Source organism: Propithecus coquereli, unplaced genomic scaffold (assembly GCF_000956105.1).
Source record: "Propithecus coquereli isolate 6110/MARCELLA unplaced genomic scaffold, Pcoq_1.0 Scaffold79, whole genome shotgun sequence".
NCBI lineage: Eukaryota > Metazoa > Chordata > Mammalia > Primates > Indriidae > Propithecus > Propithecus coquereli.
In genome coordinates, this window is record NW_012154062.1 from 1095545 (window position 1) to 1117660 (window position 22116).

At 34.4% G+C, this 22116-nt stretch overlaps 1 protein-coding gene across 1 annotated transcript in view; it reads left to right on the top strand.

Moving 5' to 3' along the window:
* PCM1 (pericentriolar material 1) overlaps nucleotides 1-22116 on the top strand; it is an 84659-nt gene that overhangs the window by 28349 nt on the left and 34194 nt on the right. Inside the window, exons 7-21 of the mRNA XM_012662908.1 lie at nucleotides 614-830; nucleotides 2840-3041; nucleotides 3984-4157; nucleotides 4653-4810; nucleotides 4933-5168; nucleotides 6077-6228; nucleotides 6374-6503; nucleotides 7495-7635; nucleotides 8170-8360; nucleotides 9493-9693; nucleotides 11390-11609; nucleotides 11714-11859; nucleotides 12365-12555; nucleotides 14651-14822; nucleotides 17362-17720. Coding sequence (XP_012518362.1) covers nucleotides 614-830; nucleotides 2840-3041; nucleotides 3984-4157; nucleotides 4653-4810; nucleotides 4933-5168; nucleotides 6077-6228; nucleotides 6374-6503; nucleotides 7495-7635; nucleotides 8170-8360; nucleotides 9493-9693; nucleotides 11390-11609; nucleotides 11714-11859; nucleotides 12365-12555; nucleotides 14651-14822; nucleotides 17362-17720 — 2890 coding nt within the window. The remainder of the gene's footprint in view (nucleotides 1-613; nucleotides 831-2839; nucleotides 3042-3983; nucleotides 4158-4652; nucleotides 4811-4932; nucleotides 5169-6076; nucleotides 6229-6373; nucleotides 6504-7494; nucleotides 7636-8169; nucleotides 8361-9492; nucleotides 9694-11389; nucleotides 11610-11713; nucleotides 11860-12364; nucleotides 12556-14650; nucleotides 14823-17361; nucleotides 17721-22116) is intronic.

The window sequence follows — 22116 nt, forward strand, 5'->3', positions numbered from 1 at the left end:
TAACATATGGTATTGCTACTACTTAATTTAGATCCAGGTAATGATGTCCAATGAATCCAAGATCACTGTTTGGTTATATGTATATGTAAAACCACATATCGTCAGCCCCCTATATCTGGGTTCCACATCTGCAGATTCAACCAACTGAAGATCAAAAGTATTTTTGTGGAAAAAAAACAATAAAAATAGCAACATAACAATTTAAAATGTAAATTTAAAAAACAATACAGTATAACAACTATTTATATAGCATTTATATTAGGTATTATAAGTAATCTAGAGATGATTTAAAGTATATGAGAGGATGTATGTAAATTATATGCAAATACTATGCCATTTTACATGACGGACTTGCACATGTGCTGATTTTGGTATCCCAGGGGTCCTGGAACCAATCCCCCATGGATTCCAAGGGATGACTGTATGTATATGTTATGGTGGCATATCAGGAAATAGTATTTAATTTGGGAGTAGGAGGGGCATACACTTATACACACATGTATAACCTAGGCAAATATTTCTCTTTTTATAAAGAATATTTATGCATTTTAAAAATAAGAATGCAACCTTTAATTGCCTTAGTCTTAACTTTTCTTCTTGTTTTTTAAATAAGCCTCCAGCTGTTCCAGACAATAGAAGACAGGCAGAAAGTCTTTCATTAACTAGGGAGGTTTCCCAGAGCAGGAATCCATCAGTTTCAGAACATATACCTGATGAGAAAGTCCAACTTTTTAGCAAAATGAGAGTGTTACAGGAAAAGAAACAAAAAATGGACAAATTGCTTGGAGAACTTCATACGCTTCGAGATCAGCATCTAAATAATTCATCATGTAAGTAAATCTGGTTCAGCAATATTAGGTAGAGGACAACAGAAGTATGTATGCTGTCACATAATGGTTTAGTAAATATTTGATGAGTGAATGAATATATGGTTCCTCAAGAAAATTATTTGTGGGGAGATGAGACTTGGATGTGAAAAGTTTTTAAGTATCAAGCTAATATACAATAAAAGTCTAATAGATGTAAATCTGTTTTATAATTCAGAGAATGGAAAGAATAAGATTGGGCCTTGAAAAATTGGTAGGATTTTAATAAGGGAAACGTAGAAGAGGAGGTAACTATTTGATACTTGGACATAATAATACTGTATTTTTTAGCATATTCAAAATGTTCCCTTAAGGAAAAACTAATACATTTATTACTTTGATTTAAAAGCCCTGAAACTGTGAAATATAGATTTAGAGAGTGTTTGTACAAAAAAATAATGAGATATGAAAAACTTATATAGTACATATAGTTTAGTGCAGAAAGTCCACAACTTACAACCCACTAAACTTATATTCATTTTTTAAAAATATGTAAATAATCATTTCAGGCAGCTATGACTATAGAAACTATCTTTTCTGCTCTACAGATACTTTACTTGTTCTGTCTAAATCAGACCTAGTTACTAGTCTTTAGTTGCTATCTTAATACCTTGTCAAGCCTGGTCTCTGTCACTTATCCAAATAGTAATGGGGGCTCAAGCATTGGAAATTGGAGTCAGTAGGGGCAACTCCTACTGGTTGTTATTCTTCAACATTCTAGTTGCTCTGTCATTGAAGAAAAGACAAAGTGTAAAAACATCAGCTCTGGAATCCTTGTTTCTTATTCTTCACACATCTGTTTCTCTGCCACCCCTGAAAGAACCTTACTATTCCTGCCCCATCCTCCTTTCTTATATTCCTTTTGTTTCCCTGACTTCTGCTACGCTCCTTCTCTACAGCATAATCCCAGTCCTTATCCTTTACAAACAGATGAACACAACTAAGAAAAACTTAAAATTCAAAAGTCGTGCTTCAGGCTTTGTGGTCAGTTTTGCACGCATGAAGAAAGTAACACTCTACCTACTGACGACTCGTAAATGTCTTTTTTTCCCCCACTGGGAAACAGTGTTAGAGCAGCAGCAAAAGGTAGAATGGTCAAGGAATATAGTGAAGAGACTACTGGAAACCGGTTACAGTTATTGTGGCATTAAAGTGAACAACAAATAATGGTGGTCCCTGTGAGAAAGTTACTGACAAATGACAATAGCTTTGAGGTGGTAGGAGGTAGAACAGTGCACAGATTCTTAATCTTCATTAATTGCCCTTGAAGTCATAAGATATCTTTGTCTGATAGTAAAAGAAATTAAATAGAAAAGTCATTAAGATTTAGATCAAGGACTATAGAGGATTTGCCATCATCTAATTAGAAAATGATGTTGCTGTTTAGTAGTTCATGTATGGATATATCACAGTCACTTTAACACTTTTACTTTGTTTCCTGGAGTAGGAAAACTTCCTTCTTGGTGGCCAGATGTAATTCCTCTGAGCTGTAAATTTGAAAATCTCATAAAGACCTATCACGTAGGGCTACCCTATAAAGATTAGAAATTGAATCTTGCACAGTTATACATAGTGGTCCTGTTTAACTTTACCTAGAACCAAGTTATCAGAGTGCTCCTCTAGTTAGTTTTCCAAGGTAGAATTTCATAATTCTTGTCAATTTCCATCTTGTCTTTTTCTTTTCTTTTGGTTTTAACCAGTAACTATAATGTAAAAATGATAGAGACTCTGGAAGAAATAAGTAAAAATGTGCCTTCTCTGTGCATTTTGATTTGTTTAGTTGTGGAGTATAACTAATGCTAATAAACAAGTAGCCTGGATTTATCCATATGTTTCTAAAATTCAAATCTGCAGAAATTATGATGTTAATGGTTTTTACCTTTTATTTTTCTTTATGTGAGCAAACTGTATAAATCTTGCTGATATCATGCTTGTTTGTTTATGGTAACTGGTAATTTTTTTCTTTTTTGTAGTTGTGCCTTCTTCAGCCTCCCCACAAAGGAGTGTGGATCAGAGAAGTACAACTTCAGCTCCCTCTGCTCCTGTAGGCTTGGCCCCCGTTGTCAATGGAGAGTCCAATAGCCTCATGTCATCTGTTCCTTATCCTGCTGCTTCTCTAGTCTCTCAGAATGAGAATGAAAATGAAGGCCATCTAAAGTCAACTGAAAAACTCCAGTAAAACATTTTCTTACAATCATTGTTTACATAGATTAGAATTAAATAATAGGGATAAATACTGGGTTTTTTTTTTGATTGTGTTGAAAATTATGACAAAACGATATTTATTTAACGTGATAAACATTCTTAAGTGATAGGGTAAATGAGCGGGGTGTGTGTTCTGTGTGTATTATTTGAGTTGTCTAAGAGAAATGTGACATTGTAACAGGCAATTTCTGTGAACTGATATTACTTTCTTGTTTTTAAAATAAAGGATCAGAAATAGGACTACAATTAAAAATATGTCTATATTTAAATGGTTTAGAGACCAGGCTCTAGAGTCAGACAGTCCTGAAATTGTATCATACTCTGTGTCACCATGGACAAATAACTTACCCTTACTAAGCCTCTGTTTCCTCATCTACAAAATAGGGATAATAATATACTTGCATACAAATATGTTTTAAGGATTTGAAAACTGGCATAGTTCCTGGAACTTAGAACTAAACAAATTTGTTATTTTTGTTAAACATATTTTATACTGTACAGATCTCATATGTGTAGACAAATTGGGAACCTTCTGTAAATGCTTAATAATGTCTGCATACCTGATTTGCCTGAGAGGTAATATTTAAATTGAATAATACTTCACACTTTCGATACTTAAGAAACCTGGAAAGATTTTTGACATTGAGTTTTCTGCTATTAATATTTGTACCTGCTTAAAGTGAGTAATTAAATTGAAATTAGTTTTCTTATGCTTTTGTCCCTAACATAACATAAGAAAATAATGTGGTGAGATTTTGAGTAAGCCACACTTGACATTAAACTGAGTACTTTATAGTCACACCCCCTGGATATTTGACTAGGTGTAAGTTTTGTTTGTGCTGGCTGCTATTTTATGAAAATAATGTATGCTTTATTGTGCTAAAATGAGTGTTAACATTTTTTGTTTATCAGGAAGTTAAATGAAGTTCGAAAGAGATTGAATGAGCTAAGAGAATTAGTTCATTATTATGAACAAACATCAGATATGATGACAGATGCTGTAAATGAAAACACGAAAGACGAAGAAACTGAAGAATCAGAATATGATTCTGAGCGTGAAAATTGTGAACCTATTACTAACATTCGGTAAGAACTTTTTTTGTATGTTTTTCCAACATATTTATCCTAACCTAATACTTTCAATGTGGAAAAAAATACCTCATTAGAATGCTCACTATTTGCCTTTTCTTTAAGCTTTTCTCTTGTAAGTCTACTATTTCGGTCAGAATATGTAAAGTATTGCCCTATAAAGAAAAACAAATAGAGAAGTATCAAGTACAGTAGGTTAGTAAATTTGTTGTTAGATCAAATTCAAATAAATCATAATAAGTATCTAACTTAGCATTTTTCTACCTCTTTATTTTAGGAGTAATTTGATTTTTCAGATGTTTGTCTTCTTAAATTTCCAAATAGCACATATACAGAAGTTAATGAAAAGCAGGAGCTGATAATTCAGAGTTTGAATTTAAATGGAATAGCCAATGATGTTCTTAGTTTGAAATTATTTATCAGCAGTTCTAAAACTTTAATATATGTTCTTTTGGTACTTTAAGTAACTTCAGACTGTTTTCTTTCTTTTAGAAATCCACAAGTAGCTGCCACCTGGAATGAAGTAAATAGTAATAGTAACGCACATTGTGCTTCTAATAATAGAGATGGGAGATCAGTGAATTCTAATTGTGAAATTAACAACAGGTCTGCTGCTAACATAAGGGCTCTAAACATGCCTCCTCCTTTAGGTATGATTGATTATATTCACGGATACTTTTGCCATATTATTCTTGTGAAATGGATTTTCCTTCATTAGTATTCTTAAGTTTGTAAAAAAATTATTGATTTCTATTATATATGTTTTCAGCAGATTGTCGATATAATAGAGAAGGAGAACAGGGGATTCCTGTTGCCCAAGGAGAAGATGATGAGGAAGAGGAGGAAGAAGCAGAAGAGGAGGGAGCTAGTGGAGCTTCATTATCTAGTCATAGAAGCAGTCTGGTTGATGAGGCTCCAGAAGATGCTGAATTTGAACAGAAGATCAATAGACTTATGGCTGCGAAACAGAAACTTAGACAGTTACAAGATCTTGTTGCTATGGTACAGGTAAATATTGATTGGTTTTTTAAAAAACTATTTGTCAAATAATACAGTCATAATTATAAAGTAAAATTTGTGTATGTCTGGTAATTATTTTGGTATAATTATACACATTTATTATGTGCCAGCTTTAAATGCTTAGCACTGTATGTGCCATACATTAGAGGTTAGCAGACTTTTTCTATTAAGGGTGAGTTAGTAGATTTTAGGCTTTGTGTGGGTCATACATTCTCTGTCACGTCTCAATGCAAAAGCAGCTGTAGGTAATATGTAAACAAATGAGCATGACTCTGTGCCAATATAGCTTTATTCACAAAAATGAGGGTTTTTTGTTGTTTTTTGCTGAAGACTCTGGCCTTATATCATGTACAACTTTTATTATAATATCTCAGTGAAGTAGATTGAAGAGGTGTTATTATATATAGATAATTGTTTTTTCCAATCTTTCACTATTTAAAATAATGCTCCAGCGAACATTTTTGCACAAGCCTCGATGCATTTGTGTTTTTCAAGAATAGATATGAAGAAATGAAATTATTATGTTAGAGTTTATGTACATTTAAATTTTAATGGACACTGCTTAATTGCTCTCCAGAAAGACTGTATTATTTGATATTCTAAGCAGTGGTATATGAGAGAGCGCATTTCTCCATACCCTTGATGACATTTTATTATATTGGTATAATGTGCTTGTTTAGCCATTGTGGGAATTGGCTTCTTCCAAATTTTTCCTATTATAGTAAGAGTTTTTGAGGGGAAGAGGTGGCATAAACATGTATACAAAGACATATACTTTCTCTGTTGCTTTAATTTTTTAATGTTGTATAAATTTTATAGACCAGTAGTATTTACCAAGGTGTGAATTAGATAATGTCTTTAGGTATCAAGATTGTTTTAACATTATGGTGTTTTAGGATGATGATACAACTGAAGGAGTTATATCTGCCAATACTTCAAATTTGGATGATTTCTACCCAGCTGAAGAAGACACCAAACAAAATTCAAATAATACTAGAGGAAATGCCAATAAAACACAGAAGGATGCTGGAATAAATGAAAAGGCAAGGTATGTTAAGCATTTGGCCTTCATTTAATAAAAATTTAGTGCCTGTCTTAGAGAAGGTACTCAGGTAAGTAATGTGTTATGTTGTGCTTAATGCTGTCATCAGATTTTGTTAGAGTCCATAAATATAATGTCAATTTAATTATAGAGAGAAATTTTACGAGGCTAAACTACAGCAGCAACAGAAAGAGCTAAAACAATTACAGAAAGAAAGAAGGAAACTGATTGAGATTCAAGAGAAAATTCAAGCATTGCAAAAGGCATGTCCTGACCTACAGGTAATTATGAAACTTATTTCTTTCCATTTGTTTGACAAAAGATGTTTAAAACCTAATGTCAGCTGAAAGTACTCTTTTTCAAGAGCTGAAGTGACAGATGTGTATCAATTTTGTGGTTAACGAAATGGATGAACTAATGACATGGGTTGGGGATATACATTTACAATATGAAAGATGCCACACAGGAATTGACTCTGATTATTTCCATTCTTTTACTTACTGGGCAGGCTAGTAGATTGAGAACATAAGTACTTACAGCTATTATATTAAAATATTCTGCTTCAAATTTTGCATTTATGAACCAGCATTTCCATCTTTTACTGGCTTAAAATTACATAATAAAGCCTTTAAGCCACTGCGAGTTATCTAAGGAAAGTAATTATATGTAGTTCGAATATTCAATGTATGTATACTTTTGCTTACTCATTAGTACCCTATACATGGGTCTTTGAGACTGAACAGAGAATAAGATATCTTTGACCATTTATCAGATAATCAGATAATGGAAGGGAATAATAGGAATATTAATAGGAAGGGAATAACAGTTTTTTTTGATATTTTCCTAAAATTTATTGGTTAGCTCTATCTTTAGTTAGATTTTGTTTTCAAAGAAAGAGAAATACATCAAATGACTTGTTTCTAATATAATTGTTTATTTTCTAGACTCTTTTCCACTTTAATCCCTTTTCCCCTTATCCCCCAGCTGAATAATGAAGGAATAATGTGGCAGAGTTGTGTTGAGTATATAAATTTTCCATAATATTTTATTCATATTGTCTTTGTTCTTCCTGAGGGTTACTATTATATTTATCAACTTTAGACATCTTTGTTTTCTTATGTCAGATTATGTTTGGTGATGGCAGTTGGAGTCTGGTAATAACAGATTAAATATGGCACTAGAGCTCTAAAGAAGAAGTAAAATAACTACTTTTATGAAATTAATATAGTTGCTTTAATTCCTCACAATAATTTTTTATCAATTCTTTTTTAGCTGTCAGCTGCTAGTGTGGGTAATTGTCCCACAAAAAAATATACGCCAGCTGTTACTTCAACCCCAACTGTTAATGAAAATGAGACCAGTACAAGCAAATCTGTTTTTGAGCCAGAAGATTCTTCAGTAGTAGATAATGAGGTATTGTAAATTGTACCGTTGTTGTTCCTGAGTTGGTCTTAAGACACATCTTCAGAAGGGAAACTGAGTATCTGTAAAACATGTTTTTAAATGGTAGTTTGTTTTGTATCCTTTAGTTGGGGGAGGAAACCAATTTTTTCTAAATAATAACTATGTTTGGATCTTTTCAAAATATTCCTGTTCTTTATTAGTAAATATTTGGCAGAATTATATGTAAGGGGGTAATTGTAGCAAAGAGTAATCATTTCAGTGAGAAAGACCTATCCTTTGGCATTCTACTTACATGTAATTTGTAGAAAATGTCATAACTTTTTCTAAATAGTTTCTGAAGTATATTTGGGTACTACTTGTTTTTATTAAGAATTAATGATTGCCTAATTTTTCTTATTCATGACTAAAATATTATTTTACATGGATAGCTTAGTATAAAAAGGATAGAGTAAGAATAGGATGTTTTGTTGATACTGACAATACTATTAGCCTGTTATTCTGTAAGGCTAAAGCAAATCCAATATTTACTTGACTAATTTTTAGTTGTGGTCGGAAATGCGAAGACACGAAATGTTAAGGGAAGAGCTGCGTCAGAGAAGAAAGCAGCTTGAAGCTCTGATGGCTGAACATCAGAGGAGGCAAGGTCTAGCAGAAACTACATCTCCAGTGGCTGTGTCATTGAGAAGCAATGGATCTGAGAATTTGTGTACTCCTCAACAAAGCAGAACAGAAAAGTAAGAGAGTTGTATAAATCACTTTTTTTTTTTAATATCCCCTACCTAAGACCTGTAGGCTAGGCAGTCTCTTTTCCCCTCCGCACCGTAGCACAGATGTGCTATTTCAGTGAGGCTAGTGTTAAATATCACTTTTGTGACTTAAGTTAACTGATTCTAGCCACTTTCTCTTCTAACTTCTTATAGCATCAGCTTTCTCTTTTGTTTTAAATTACTGTGGCCCTTGATCAAACGGGTGATATAGATTTCCTTGTATGTATAAGCCTTATTTTCTTAGTTAAGTTTTAAGCTTATAAAAGGAAAGTGCTTGATATTTTGTAGTCTTTTCTGTCAGGCCAGAGAAAAGCACTTTTTTAATTGAACATCTAGTCTTTGTAAGGTTCCTAAAGATCTTAAAACATATAAAACATTTATTTTTTAGGATTTAAGTTTGAAATTTCCATGTTTAGAATATTTCTAAAAGAATTGATCATCTGTAAGATCAAGTACTTGGCTATATAGTAATTTTCAGATCTAAAATTTTGAAATCCGGATTTATTTACGATCTTACCTTTCGATATCCTCAGATGGCATTTCTGGAACATTGCACCAAACCTCACTTTCTTCTTAGAAGAACTTTTCTGCTGGGTACGGTGGCTTGCACCTGTAATCCCAGTGACTCAGGAGGCTGAGATGGGACGATTGCTTGAGGCTAGGGGTTCAGGAACAGCCTGGCCAACATAGCGAGACCGCATCTCAACAAAAAAGTTTTAAAAATTATTAATAGTAGGGTGTGGTGATGTGCACCTGTAGTCCCAGCTACTTGGGAGGCTGAAGCAGGAGGATCCCTTGAACCTAGCAGTTTGAGGCTACAGTGAGCTGTGATGGTGCCATTGCACTCCAGCCTGGGTAATAGAGCAAGACCTCGTCTCTTTAAAAAAAAAAAAATGAACTGTTTTGTGGAAGGCAAACTAAATACATTTCATATTACAGCAATAGGGAGAATATCACCCGTCTCATAGAGTTATGAGTAAATGAAATTTTATATACAGACATGTATATATATGTTTGAAACAATATCTGGCATATAGTAGATGGTAAAGTATTTCGCTTCTCTCCAGAATGATATTTGTTTTATCTTTTTTCTTACCAGAACAATGGCAACTTGGGGAGGTTCTACCCAGTGTGCACTAGATGAAGAAGGAGATGAAGATGGTTACCTTTCTGAAGGAATTGTTCAGACAGATGAAGAGGAGGAAGAAGAACAAGATGCCAGTTCCAATGATAACTTTTCTACATATCCTTCTAACAGTGTGACTCATAACTCCTATAATATAAAGGAAACTAAAAATAGGTTAGTTTTAGTGTTTCAATTTTTTGTTTGATTTAGAGTCTCAGGTCTTTCTGTCTGACTGACACTGAAGTAATTCTGTAGTTCTCCAAACCAGTTTGGTGTGCTATAATTCATTTCAATAATGACACTACCTATTCAGTTAGTGCAGACCCTACAAGTTAAGGGGCTCAGTCCCACAAGACTGCCCTCACTTCAGATGCCAGCCTAAAGTGCATGGTCCCCAGGGTATGCACACTTCGGTCCATTTGGCTGCAAATTTGGGAGTTCATTTGACACCCTCCTTCAGGTTTGGTAATTCACTAGAACAATTCACAAAAGTCAGGAAAACACTTACTTATATTTGCCAATTATAAAGGATTCAACTCATGAACAGCCAAATGGAAGAGGTGTATTAGGACAACGTATGAGGTAGGGAGGTATGTGGAGCTTCTATGCCCTCTCTGGGTGCACCACCCTGACAGTTCTTTGATGAGTTCACCACCCTGACAGCTCTTTGAATTCCATTCGTCAGAGATTTCATTAATGGGGGTTTCATTATGTAGGCATGATTGACTAGATCATTGGCCATTGGTGGCTGAGCTTGGTCACTGACCCCTCTCTGCTCCCTGGAAGTCAGGGGAGTGGTTCTGAAAATTATAACCCTCTAATGACCTAGTTGGTTTTTGTGGTGACCACCACCTCCTTCCCATTATGAAGCTATCCAGGGTTCTCTAAAAGTCTCTTCATTAGCTTAAACTGAGGTCCGATTGAAAGGGGCTTGTTATGAATAGTGAAAGACTGTCACTCAGGAGATGCTAAGGATTATAGGAATTCTGTGTCAGGAACCAGGGACAAAGAACAGATATTTATTGTACCAGAAGGGTGTGGCTGCAATTCTGTGATTGCAGCTGGACTGGATCAAGATTCATGAACTTTCATCTTCACTCTTATTTTTGGGAATTAAGCAAAAATGACAAATTGTAATTAGTGCAAAAGGTCTATCAACAAATGTATTTATTAAATTGTTATTTATAGCAGTGCAAATCTTTTCATGAGTAAAAGATGGTAAAGTAGATATAGTAGCCCCACTTGATGAAATGTTGTGTGGCTAAACTTAAAGCATGAAGAATGGAAAAGTGCTTGTTATATTGTAAATATTTTCATTTTGCAGAATACAAAATTATTTGGACACTTCTGTATAAAAACAAATAAAGACTGGAAAGTAATTAAAAATGATAACTGCATATGGGTAAAAATCTGGACTTCTCCTCTTTTCTATTTTTCATACTTTGCAAGTCCTTTGAACTTAAAACAGAATATTGAGGTCCTGAGTAATGGCTTATGTCTGTAATCCCAACACTGTGGGAGACCTAGGTGAGAGGATCACTTGAGGCCGGAAGTTTGAGATCAGCCTGGGCAAAATAGACCTCGTCTCTACAAAAAATAAAAAATTAGCTGGACATGGCAAGCTCACGCCTGTAGTGCCAGCTACTTGGGAGGCTGAGGTAGGAGGATTGCTCGAGCTCAGGAATGTGAAATTACAGTGAGCTATGATTACGCCACTGCACCCCAGCATGAGTGACAGAGGGAGACCCCATCCCTTAAAAAAAAAAAAAGAATATCAGTCCATAGATCAAGGTATCAGGGCTTATTGCCATATTTTAAAAAATCAAATTATTACATATGATGACTTTTAACGCTTTAAATCTTGCGTTAGGTGGAAGAACAATCGCCGTTTTTCAACAGATGAAAATTACCGTCCTTTAGCCAAGACAAGGCAACAGAATATCAGCATGCAACGACAAGAAAACCTTCGTTGGATGTCAGAGCTCTCTTATGTAGAAGAGAAAGAACAATGGCAAGAACAGATCAATCAGCTAAGGAAACAGCTTGATTTCAGTGTCAATATTTGTCAGACTTTGATGCAAGACCAGCAGGTAAAATTTAATATGAAACTAAATTTTTCTTTTATCTTCATTACTTTTGAAGCAATACAAATTTTTCTCATCGATAGCTATTAACAAAAATTTTCTTTTAATAGACTCTGTCTTGTCTGCTACAAACTCTTCTCACGGGTCCTTACAGTGTTATGCCCAGCAATGTAGCATCTCCTCAAGTACACCTTATAATGCACCAGTTGAACCAGTGCTATACTCAGCTAACATGGCAACAGAATAATGTTCAGAGGTAATCTCTTTCTTAGAAGTATTGAGACTGTATAATAAGAGCTGAAATTGAATGAAGGTTTTACAGTTATCTTCTGGGAGAAATGGGCCTCAAATTGCATATTTGAACATTCTTTATCACCTGAGAGTTTAATAAGCAATGATTTGCCTAATGTTTCCTTTTAATGCCGTGGACTTCTATTTGTTAAAGTTTGTATTACTGAATCGTACACTTAAATTGGGTGAATTGTATGGTGTGTAAATTACACCACAATAAAGGTATAAACAAGCAAAAAAAATTAGTTACTTACAGTTATACCAGCTTTCTGGCAGAAGTGCTTTAGCACTTGTTGTTTAAAGGCTCAGTTATTGAATTAAGCATGTAGAGCAAGCAAGTATTGTAGTATCAGAGTCAGTCTGTTCTGTGTGCCATTGAATCATTTCTTACATATAGTCTTTCTGAATATGCTTTATATAGATGGTAATATAACTGACTCTTAGTTTATTGATGACCTAAATTTTTGTAGGTTGAAACAAATGCTAAATGAACTTATGCACCAACAAAATCGGTGTACAGAAAAACCTGGAAGCAAGGAAAGAGGCAGTAGTGGATCACATCCTCCTTCTCCCAGTTTATTTTGTCCTTTCAGCTTTCCAACACAGCCTGTAAATCTGTTTAATCTACCTGGATTTACTAACTTTTCATCATTTGCACCAGGTAGGTAACTAAAAACCTAAAGAGAAAATAAATAAAATCAAAGTGAGAATGTGATTTCTTGGCCCTCTTGTTACGACAGGGGGGCTCTGTTTGTCATCTATGGTGAAAATACCTTTTCCAGAAAAAACTTCTCTTGCTCTGTGAACCTATCTTGTCCTTCCTCAATAAACTTCATTTCATGCTTTAAAAAAAAGGAATATAATTCATCTATTGCATGGATTTTTAACATTTTCTTTTGGAATGGTAGGAAATGCTTGCGAAGAAAGTTACAAACTCTTTTCTATGTTGTTTCTGTATAATGAAAATTTAAGCTGAATGTGATACGGTTGCTAACGAAGTTGAGTAAACTACTTAGGAATGATTGCTTCAACTTTTTATTAAGGGAGTTAACCTATCCAGTGACTGCTGTACACAAGGGCACTATGTCAAACACTAGGAGAGTAAAGATGAATAAGACAATGTTCTTTTTGAGGAGCACCAGGTCTAGTTAGAGAGATAATACTGCTAGACTAAAGGTGAATATATTTAGCATAGCCTTTTATTCTGACTTTTTTTCTTTGCTCCTAATATGCCAGACGCTATGTAAGTTACTGGGATCTGAAGTGAGGCAGACTCATTCTTTAAGGAATTCAGAGTCTAGTGAGGAAGGAAAGAATGTTAAGTCATGCATATAATGCAGTGCCACGGGTGCTATAGCAGTGGCGCAAATGCTTATGGAAGTGTCAGGAAAGCAGTTTTTACTGGAAAAGGTGATATTTAAGCTAAAGAATGAATAGAATTTATTTCCAGCAAGATAAGAAGGGAAAGGGCTTTCTAATCAATGAAACTGCTTTAAGTTACAAAGCAATGAAATAGTATATCAGGTAGGGAATTTAAAGGTAATGAACTGTTGCTAGTGTTTAGGGCTAAGGCAGGGGAAGAGTAATTGATGTGGCTGAAGAGTGGCAGAGGCATTTTGTGATATGCAAAGAAGTTTAGACTTTGTATTGCAGATAAGAGGGGGCCGTCAAATGACTTTGAGCAGGGGATAGCATGAGATTTATGTTTTAGAAAGATTACACTGGTGGTAGTGTTGAGAAATTGGAGGGAAGGAGCTGAGAGTCTAGCTGGTGAACAGAAGGCTGTTGCAGTAATGTCAGGGACAGAATGATAGCCTTACCTAAGGTATTGGCAGTAAGGGTAAGGAAAAAGAAGTAACTGAAAAGACATGCAGGTAGAATGAATAAATTAAGTGACCAGTTACATGAGGTGAATCATGAAGGAGGAGGAATTGAAGGTGTTTGCCAGGAAATACAGAAGGAGAAAAAAGATTGGGAGGGCTTTGTGAACATAAATATTCTTAACAGTATTTTCAAGACAGTAGCATTAAAAAATTTAACAAGCTTTTTAGGTCTTAAGTGTCAATTAATACTGGCAGTAAACATAATATGAGTAGGCTTTAAGTAAATTAAGAAATTGCATGTTTTGTTCCTTTTCACTGTAATATACTTCATATCTGTGCCAACAGTGCAAAGACTGTTCATTCTTCATAACCTAGTTTTGTGAAGCCTTCCTGAACCCTGCCTCTCCAAGTTTATAGTCCCTTACAGACACACGTGATACATAATGCTATTTGACAACTATCATTTAATTGTATTTTTCTTCCCAAATTAGAGTAGAAAGAACATAAGTTTTGGAGTCATGCAGACCCAACATGTAACCAGCTTTTCCATTTATTAGACACTTGATCTCTAAGCCAGTTTTCTCATTTATGAAATGAACGTAATACCTGTTTCATAACACGTTCAGTATTAAACAAAATAACATATAAAGTACCTACAGTAGAGTCTGGCACCCAGTAATAATTGGATAAATATTAGGTACTATTATTTCTAACTTTTAAGGGAGTGGCAATCATTAGTCATCTTTGTATCACCAATTGCTAAATTATAGTGGGCCGAGCTGTAAACAGTGAAAGAATAAATGAATATTACTTTATTGTAATTGTCAGTTTTTTTGATGAATTTGAATGGCATAATTAATTAAAACTGTCTTTTAATTTCATTTTAAGGCTAAAGTTACTTTATTGTTCTTATCCTTTGCTTTTATTTATTAGGTATGAATTTCAGCCCTTTATTTCCTTCTAATTTTGGAGATTTTTCTCAGAATATCTCTACACCCAGTGAACAGCAGCAACCATTAGTCCAAAATTCTTCTGGGAAAACAGAATATATGGCTTTTCCAAAACCTTTTGAAAGCAGTTCCTCTGTTGGAGCAGAAAAACCAAGGTACTTGATTATGAACATAACCAGTTACTTGCTTAAACATTCACTTTTGTGATTACATCTAATTATGTATAATTTGAAATCACAATTAGGGAGGATGTGTGTGATTGTTTGGCTTGATAGTGCTGGGAATATGAAACTTTATGGTATTACTGGATAAGATACCAGATACCTGCTGGTAACCCTGGTATAAGACAATTCCAGGGTGTCCTGTGAGAGTCATTTTGGAAGAATATGACCTCATTCATAGGGTGTCTTTTGTCCTTGATTTGATACCTATCTTTAAACCAGTTCACTGTTCACTGACTTAGGACTAGAAACTAATATTCACTGCTAGAGGATAGTTGTTCAGTGATGGTCTTTTCATATTATTCCTAGCCCCAGATTAGAATCAGTTTCTAAAGCCCATTCAGATATACTGTTGAGTACTATTAGATTATAAAAACAACTTTTGTTAAGTTTTGATGATGCATGGTATTAATCATAGTTACTATTTTTTCCCTCTCTGTTTTCTTACATTTATTATTTTTTAATGTGATAATCTTCCAAAATACAATTTTTGACTCAAATAATGTGAAAGATTGGTTCAGGCCAATCACTCTGTAGGTGTTTTTATAGCTAGATAAGTAATGTTTTTAATGATTGTGTTAATCCAGTAAATGATTTTAATAGCCAGTTGGTGAAAATCATATAGCATTTTTATTATAATTGTTATTTATTTACTTAAGAAAAAACTTTTTAGAAGGATGAAAAATTAGAGGTCAATTGAGCCTAATATTCTGTCAGAAATATTTATGATGATTTTTCCTAGTCCTTTGGAACTATGTAATTCACACTACATTTCTCTTTAGCTTTGCGTCCGGGCATGTCTTAGGCTCTTAAATTAGCATTTGGACCGTGTTTAATTGTTAAATCATGAACTTTGGGGATGTTTTAACTGATTAGAAACTCTTAGAATTCCAATTTTGTATTCACCTCTAGGAATCCTGTGATTAACCTCCCTGTCTTTGTTGACACCTTCTTTTAGCTGTCTTAACTACTGTTTCCTATTACATCTCATGCTCTCTAAAAGTATTCTATCATCAGAGCCTAACAGTGTTTAGTGTGCAATTGTCATTCAGAAATGATGGTTGAATGAGTATCTATCACAAGCAGTAAACATTTATTCAAAGCTTCAGTGAATAGGCCTTCCTACTGGAAGGTCTCTGCTTCATTATTATCCATGTTTTAAATATAATTGATAGTAAATAATTATTCTAGTTTTACATTAGGTATTTATACCATTTTTAGGAAGGATCTGAGTATCTAATATTGTTTTAGCTATTTGACCTACTTCAGATTAGACCTCATCTCTCAAAATCTCAACTATCATAGGTTCCTTGACTTAAATGACTGGAAATAACAAGAAGTCAGATGAAACCGTGTAGTCTTGCTCAGGGGTCAGTAAACTTTTCCTGTAAAGATCTAGATGATAAATATTTTCGGTCTTGCAGGCCATACAGTGTCTATCCTAGCCATTCATCTGTGCCATTTTTTGCACAACACCAGATGTAGTATGTAAATATGAATGGGGCTGTGTTCCAATAATACTTCATTTATGAGCACTGAAATTTGAATTTAATATAATTTTCATGTTTTATAAACTATTTTCCTTCTTTTAATTTTTTTTCCAACCATTTAAGAATATAAAAACCATTCTTACCTTTAAGCCATACAAAAAGAGGCAGCAGGTTGAATTTAGTTTCTAACCCTTGTCTTGATTTATACCCTGTATGTCAGTGTCTCCCACCCAGACTATTCTTAGGAACACTGTTGTTGTCCATGCTAGGTTCTGTGACACAACGTTTTGAACTTCTCACTCACTGCCCCCTAAGATGTTTATAAAGCATGTTGGCATATTAAAAATTTTGATATCTTACAGACCTATTTAACTTTGTTTTGCCTATTTTCTTCCAAACTTAGATGACCAGTGATTACTCATTAAATATTAAGGGATGTCAGTGTTCACCAGATAAAATTTGTGAAATGACACTAGTCCAGCAGAACTAAATTATACTGAATGAATGGAGAAACAAATTGCTAGTTGAGTGACCAATTGTTTTCACCATATTCTGGTTTTATTTCAATTGCTAATTTAGGTGACACAGATCCATGTTATGTTCCCAGACCCTCTGCTACAGCTCTTTTCCAGCCACTCTTCTGTGTTTTTTTCTTGTATGTTCCATCCTCCCTTGATTTCTCTTTCCCACTGTTTTTTATTTTCCATCATGAATTGTTGGATCTTTGGTATGGAACTTTGGCTAGTGAAAATGGTTTAGTGAGAATGGTTCAGAATTAAAGCTTAAAGTAATTTAGTACATTAGCCTATGTAATATTTGCGTATTCAGTGCATATTTTTGGGTAAATGTTTTTACAGCCTGTTGACTATATTATCCACCTAAATCTACTTGTTAGTAAACTATAAATTAAGTTCATCTGGAATTTTCAGTATAATAAGGAACTCTATAATTATAATTTATAAAAACTTGTTTTCATTGTTAAGGAATCAAAAATTGCCTGAAGAGGATGTAGAAAGTAGTAGGACACCATGGTTATATGACCAGGAAGGCGAAGTAGAAAAACCACTTATTAAGACTGGATTTGCAGTGTCTGTAGAGAAAACTGCAAATGGTAACCGCAAAAATCAATTAGATACAAGCAGGAGAAGACGCCAGTTTGATGAAGAATCATTAGAAAGTTTTAGCAGTATGCCTGATCCGGTAGATCCAGCAACAGTAACTAAAACTTTCAAGACAAGAAAAGCATCTGCGCAGGCCAGCCTGGCATCTAAAGATAAAACTCCCAAGTCAAAGAGTAAGAAGAGGATTTCTACTCAGCTGAAAAGCAGAGGTAAAAATATTGGTAAGTATTGAAATTTATTGAATGTTGATCAACATAAATGTTGATAATCTTACTGAGACATGTTGATACATTTAATTTCATTACGGCTAGATGGCAGCTGCTGTTCTAGACCTACTTGAACAGTCATTTTTAATTACTTTTATAATTTCTATTTATAAAATACTTCAATATTTGAAATTGGGTTTAATGGTGTAGATTAATGTTGTAAAACATGGCATTTATTCTTTTTTGTATTGAAGCTGCTTATGTTTCCTATGTATGTGATTACCATGAGCTCAGAGGATGTTCTTCAAATTTTGTAGGTTATTGAAAAATTGCCAGAAATGTCAAGCTTTATTATTCTCTCTCTTTTGCTACTACATCTGGTTTTGCATCCAACACTTTAGCTGTAACTTTTGGTTAGATTCTTGATTGACTCATTTAAAGAAGTGTGGGCTTCTAAATACATTGCAATTTTTGAATATCATATAGATGAAACCATTTTTAAAACAGGCTAGCTTTTAGTCATTTAGGAACTAAACCTCTATTTTATTAAGTCTAGCCATTGAGTATCATATTAAAGTTCTCTTTATGGTGTTAACTGCATACCTTTTTTTAATTAGATAAGTAGTGTTTATATGATCATAACTATACTAATATTCGTGGTTGAATGTATCATATACTGTGATTACCTTTCCTATCCTATATACATTTTTCCCCTTTAGGATTGATGATTGCCTCATTTTTCTGTGCATATTTTGTTCATATCTATGAATCAATCACCAGACTCTCTAAGGGAAAAAAAATTTCTTTATATATTCAGATATTTCAAATACATACCACTTATCTTTTTTTGTCTGGAACACTTCCCTCCCAGAGCTCACCTTCCTTCTGTTCCATTCTGGACTGCTGCTTTCTTGGCCTTCTGCACAGCTGTCATCCTGGAGATCTTTTTTAAACATAGTTCTGGGAATTCTTTTTACCCATATGTGTCTTTCATCCCCCATTTTTCGATCTCATCCTTTTTCTTTCTCAATTTACTTTCTTGTTTTAGTGGAATATGGCCTCTAGGAGCTTTCTTAGAAATGGTGTATGAGAATATATTTTTGGGTACATTAAATATTTGCAACATTTATTTGCTGGATAGTTTTCCTGTTTATAGAAATCTAAGTTAGAAAACATTTTTGCTGAAAATATTGAGGACATTGCTCCATTGTCTTCCAATTTCCAGTGCTACAGTTGTGAAATCCAGTGCCATTCTAATTCTTGTTTTTTTGTGGGATGTTTTTATTTGCTTACATTCAAAAGCTTTCAGAATCTTCTTTCTTCAACGTACTGAAATTTCACAGTGTATACCTCTTTTTCTAAAAATAGGTTTTTATGATTTTTGAAGAATTTACTGATGTCTAGTACTATGTTAAAAATAGTTTTATTAAATCTGTAATATTATGGCTAAAAGATATTCTTTTCAAGTTTGCAAGTGGTACTTTTTGGCTGTGGCCTTGAGAGGTGGTACTGAGTTTATGGAGATAATATTTGGTGCTTAAGAACAAAATTTTCAAGGCTTGTAATCAGGAAAGTTTGAAAAATCACTGCACTCTGCCGAATCCCTCTTTTGAAAGTTCACAATACATATAAGCATAGTAAAGGCCATACACTTGTAAACTTTGGCAGCATTCATCTTCATCATTTTTGGGTAAGGGAACCTTTGAAAAATCTGATGAAAATCATAGATGTAAAAGAGAATGTTTGCATATTTTTTTCCTATCAGTAATTCACATGTCCTTGAAGTCCTTGGCTTCTGGCTCCTAACCCATGTGAAGAATCTGACTGATGGCTAAACAAGCAGATTTGAACAGGGGTGACATTTTTCTCAGCGCACACATTAACATTCTTGAAATAATTTTCCAGTTATAAAGGTCTGGGAGAAGTTGATTTATTTAGTTAAGTTAATCAGTGATCTCGAACCATTTAGGCAACTGTTAATACTGTGCTTTCTCCAAGATTATTTTTGGTGCCACCAGAGAACATTTAAGTAGATAATGACCATTTTAAAGAGGCCCTTTAGGTAACTCATAACTTTTTATTCCCCCATAAAAATGGTTTTTGTCATATGAATAAATGAAGAAAAACTAACATTTTTAAATTTTAGCCTTCTTTTATGAGAGTCTGATTCTTATGTATTGCCAGTATTGGTCTGCGGACTACACTTTGAGTAGCAAGGTTTCTCCAAAACCTTAGAAATGTTGGTGCCTAGAAATATTGGTGCATTTGTATTTTTTGTGCTCTCTTCCTTCATATTTAAGCATAAAAATAAAAGATAGCAGAATCAAACTACATATAGTGGAGTCAGATTAATATGTGTCAGAATCAAATTAATCGGCTAAGTCTTTGCCATTCAAAATGTGAACCATGAACAACAAGCAGCACTGGCATCATCTCGGAGCTTATTAGAAATGCAGACTTTTGGGCCCCACCTTATACCAACTAAATCAGTATGGATTTTTCTTCAGTATGCATTTTGGCAAGATTCCAAGTGTTTCAGTATGAATATATGCATATAAAAATCTGAGAAATACTAAGCTAGACCACTGATGTATGTTGTTTTTGTTCTTTTTGTGGGATAGGAATAGTTAAGATTTGTTTGGAAAAAAGGATGTTTATTCTGTCTCAAAGGAAGTGATAAATGGAGGTGGGTGGAAAGAAGATTGGAAAGCATTCCAAATTGTAATAACAATAAGAAAAATATAGAGTCGGGAAGAAGCAGGATGACCCGAATTGGGAAAGGATAAAGGACATGACAAATAGACCAGCATAGTGGGACTGAAATTACTGTCTTGAAAGATAAAGTACAGCCACTTATACTGTCACAAACTTACTAGACTGAACTGTTCTTACGTTTTTTGTACATGTTGACAGTCTTTCAGAAGTGGCATGTTAAATCTTCATTTAAGTTTCCTATGGTGATATATACTTTAATCCTTAGAAGGTCTTTATATGTAAAAATAAAAATTGCATGTGAAGTAAGAATTTAGAAATTATGTAATGATCATCTTTTAAACTTTAGTTCAAATTTAGACCTTGTGAGTTGAGGGTGATTTCTTGCCTTGCTGGGTTTTTCACTTGTCAGACCTATAAATTAGGTTATCAGACCTATAATTTGGTTACACTGTGCCAGGCCCAGTCCCTCTTTTGATATTATTAGAGAGGAGTGAGTAGGAGCATATAATATAGATTTTCTTCATTCTCTTCTTGGAAAATTGGATAGAATTGTTAATGTACTGACTTTGGGTTCTTACCATCCTTTCTTCTTTCCATTTCTTCCCTCCTCCCTTTCTTGTTGCTCACTGATGAAGATTGGCATGAAATGGATGTCAAGCATTAAACGAGGCTAGGCCTGACAAATTTGGCTGGTAGAAAAACGATAAACCCATTTCACATTCAGACAGTTATTACTTACATGGGCAGGGAAAGGAAAAATAGACAAAGGTGCCAGCTCTCTGTGTCTCTTGGTGCCTTGAGGGGCAGGACACCCTGCTGCTGAAGAGTCAGTTCTGTACTGCAGCTAAGCTGTTCTGTAGTCTGCAGATATGCCCTTGAAGGGTGAGGCAGAAAGGTCTGATGTTTTTTTGTTGTTGTTTTTTTTTTTTATTTTTTTATTTCAGCATATTATGGGTGTACATATGTTTAGGTTACGTGTGTTGCCCTTGGTTCCCCCCCCACCGAAGTCCGTGTTTCAAATATGTCCATCCTTCAGGTAGTCAAGGTCTGATGTTTTATCTGAACCTGAGAGAAGATGAGAAACTATCTCCTGACAGCATCTGAGAGAGAGAGGGAGAGTGGGAAATGGCCACATAACAGCTTCTCACAAGCCTCTTGTGTCCATGGCCCAGAGGATCATATGGCCTTCTGCCAAGACTTAGATTTAGCTGCGATTCAGTCCTTACCTCTCTGGCCTCTTTGGACACATGCAAGGCCTCCAGGGTGCCATGGCTGAGCCGTTTCCTTTCAATGGAGGCAAAAGTAGTATTGTTTCTTCTAATTATGCCAGCCACTCATGCTGAGAAAAACAGAAGGAAGATAAGGGAAGGGGTGCTGAAGTGGGATAGGAGATAACACCCTTACAGTAATGAGCATTGTGTGTTAGTTACTCCTGCTGTTACTCTGAAGTATTAACCTTCATTAATTCTGCTACTCTCCCTGGATGATTACTGTTAAAGTGCCCAAGAGAATAACAGTTCAATCACTCATCAGTACCTTAACTTTGGAAATCTAGCCCATGATATTTTTAATTTGGGACTCATATGTAAAATCATGGTTTTTTTCCTCTATTTATAGCATCTTAATAACTATGGCAGGCTTCTTCACAGTTTCAGCTGTTTTGGAGGGTGACTGTATGTATATCTTTTTTAAAGTG